Source organism: Molossus molossus, unplaced genomic scaffold, assembly GCF_014108415.1.
Source record: "Molossus molossus isolate mMolMol1 unplaced genomic scaffold, mMolMol1.p scaffold_m16_p_2, whole genome shotgun sequence".
Classification (NCBI taxonomy): Eukaryota; Metazoa; Chordata; class Mammalia; order Chiroptera; family Molossidae; genus Molossus; species Molossus molossus.
This window is the reverse complement of record NW_023425355.1, coordinates 88,717,164-88,718,639: the sequence shown is the minus strand read 5'-3', so window position 1 is coordinate 88,718,639 and position 1,476 is coordinate 88,717,164. Positions and strand designations below refer to the sequence as shown.

General features: G+C 53.0%; 1 protein-coding gene across 1 annotated transcript; it reads left to right on the top strand.

Moving 5' to 3' along the window:
- The first annotated feature begins 344 nt into the window (after window positions 1-344).
- On the top strand, window positions 345-1,076 carry LOC118636671 (polycomb group RING finger protein 3-like). The gene has a single exon (XM_036271794.1). The coding sequence runs from the start codon at window positions 348-350 to the stop codon at window positions 1,074-1,076; it is 729 nt and encodes a 242-aa protein (XP_036127687.1). The 5' UTR covers window positions 345-347.
- Window positions 1,077-1,476: the final 400 nt, after the last annotated feature.

Below are 1,476 nucleotides of genomic sequence, written 5' to 3'. Positions count from 1 at the left end.
TTCGGCTCCGTTAGGGCATTTCTGCCTCTTTGTTTTAAACTCCAGACGGGTTTTTTCTCTGGCTCTTCGGGGGGCACCCAGAAGGGAGCTGCTCCCCTCCCAGCGCTGCCACCGCGTGCGCCCCACTGGTCTGCAGCCGAGATGGCAGGCCTCAGAATGCAGCAGAGGGCTCCTGGCTGCCACATCCAGAAAATGGGAAAAGAGGAAAGGACAGAAGGAAGGTGCAGAGGTGAAGACACCAAGTGCGGAGTGGTGCAGCGGCCAGGTCGTCGCAGTGTCACAGTCGTGGCCTGAGTGCCCATGTGGAGGTGGAGGGAGCCGACAGGCATCTAGATGAGAAGCCAAAGATGTTGACCAGAAATATTAAACTCTGGGACATAAATGCCCACATCACCTGCTGTCTGTGCAGTGGGTATCTCATCGATGCAACCACAGTGAGGGAGTGTCTGCACACGTTCTGTCGGAGCTGCCTAGTCAAGTACCTGGAAGAGAACAACACCTGCCCCACCTGCAGGATCGTTATCCACCAGAGCCACCCACTGCAGTACATAGGTCATGACTGGACCATACAAGGCATTGTTTACAAGCTGGTTCCAGGCCTACAGGAGGCAGAAATGAGAAAACAGAGGAGATTCTACCACAAATTGGGCATGGAGGTGCCTGGAGACATCAAGGGGGAAAGTGGTTCTGCTAGGCAGCACTTGGATCCCCATGGAAACGATGAAACCAAAGCAGATGAGAGTTCCAACAAGGAGCTGGCAGAGGAGAAGCAGGAGGAGGATAGCGACTACCACTGGAGCGACGAGCAGGTGAGCATCTGCCTGGAGTGCAACAGCAGCAAGGTGCGGGGCCTGAAGCACAAGTGGATCTGCTGCTCCACCCAAGCCACCATGCTGCACCTGAAGAAGTTCATCGCCAAGAAGCTCAACCTCTCCTCCTTCAACGAACTGGACATTTTATGCAACGAGGAAATTCTGGGCAAGGACCACACACTCAAGTTTGTGGTTGTCATGAGATGGAGATTCAAGAAGATGCTTCTCCTGCTGCACTACAGACCCAAGATGGACCTGCTGTGACACCCCAGACTTGGCTCAGGTGCCGTGAGCACAGGGCGCAGGACTGTGGCGCCTGTGGAAGAGGCCTCAGGTGTCCTGGGACCAGACTTCTGACTAGAGAATACTTATCACTTTTGTACGAGAGAATTCCCACTCAGCAAGCCACCACCAGCAGCACGGTGACCAGGTGGTGACACACGGCGCAGGCTCCTGCGGCTGACCCGGCCCAGCGTCCCTCTGATCCGGCCTCCGCCTCTTTCCAGGTCTTCAAAATCTCGGTCATTTCGATTTAGTTTATGAATTAGGTTTCATGATAAGCCTCAAAAACATTTGTATGTTTATTGAATCCTTACTAAGTTACTGAAAACATATCTTTTCATGGTGAATGACAATTTTTACGTTGCCTTTAGCTTCCTGAAGA

Coding starts and splice junctions, on each gene's coding strand:
- LOC118636671 (XM_036271794.1), top strand. CDS start 348: ATGTTGACCAGAAATATTAAACTCTGGGACATAAATGCCCACATCACC.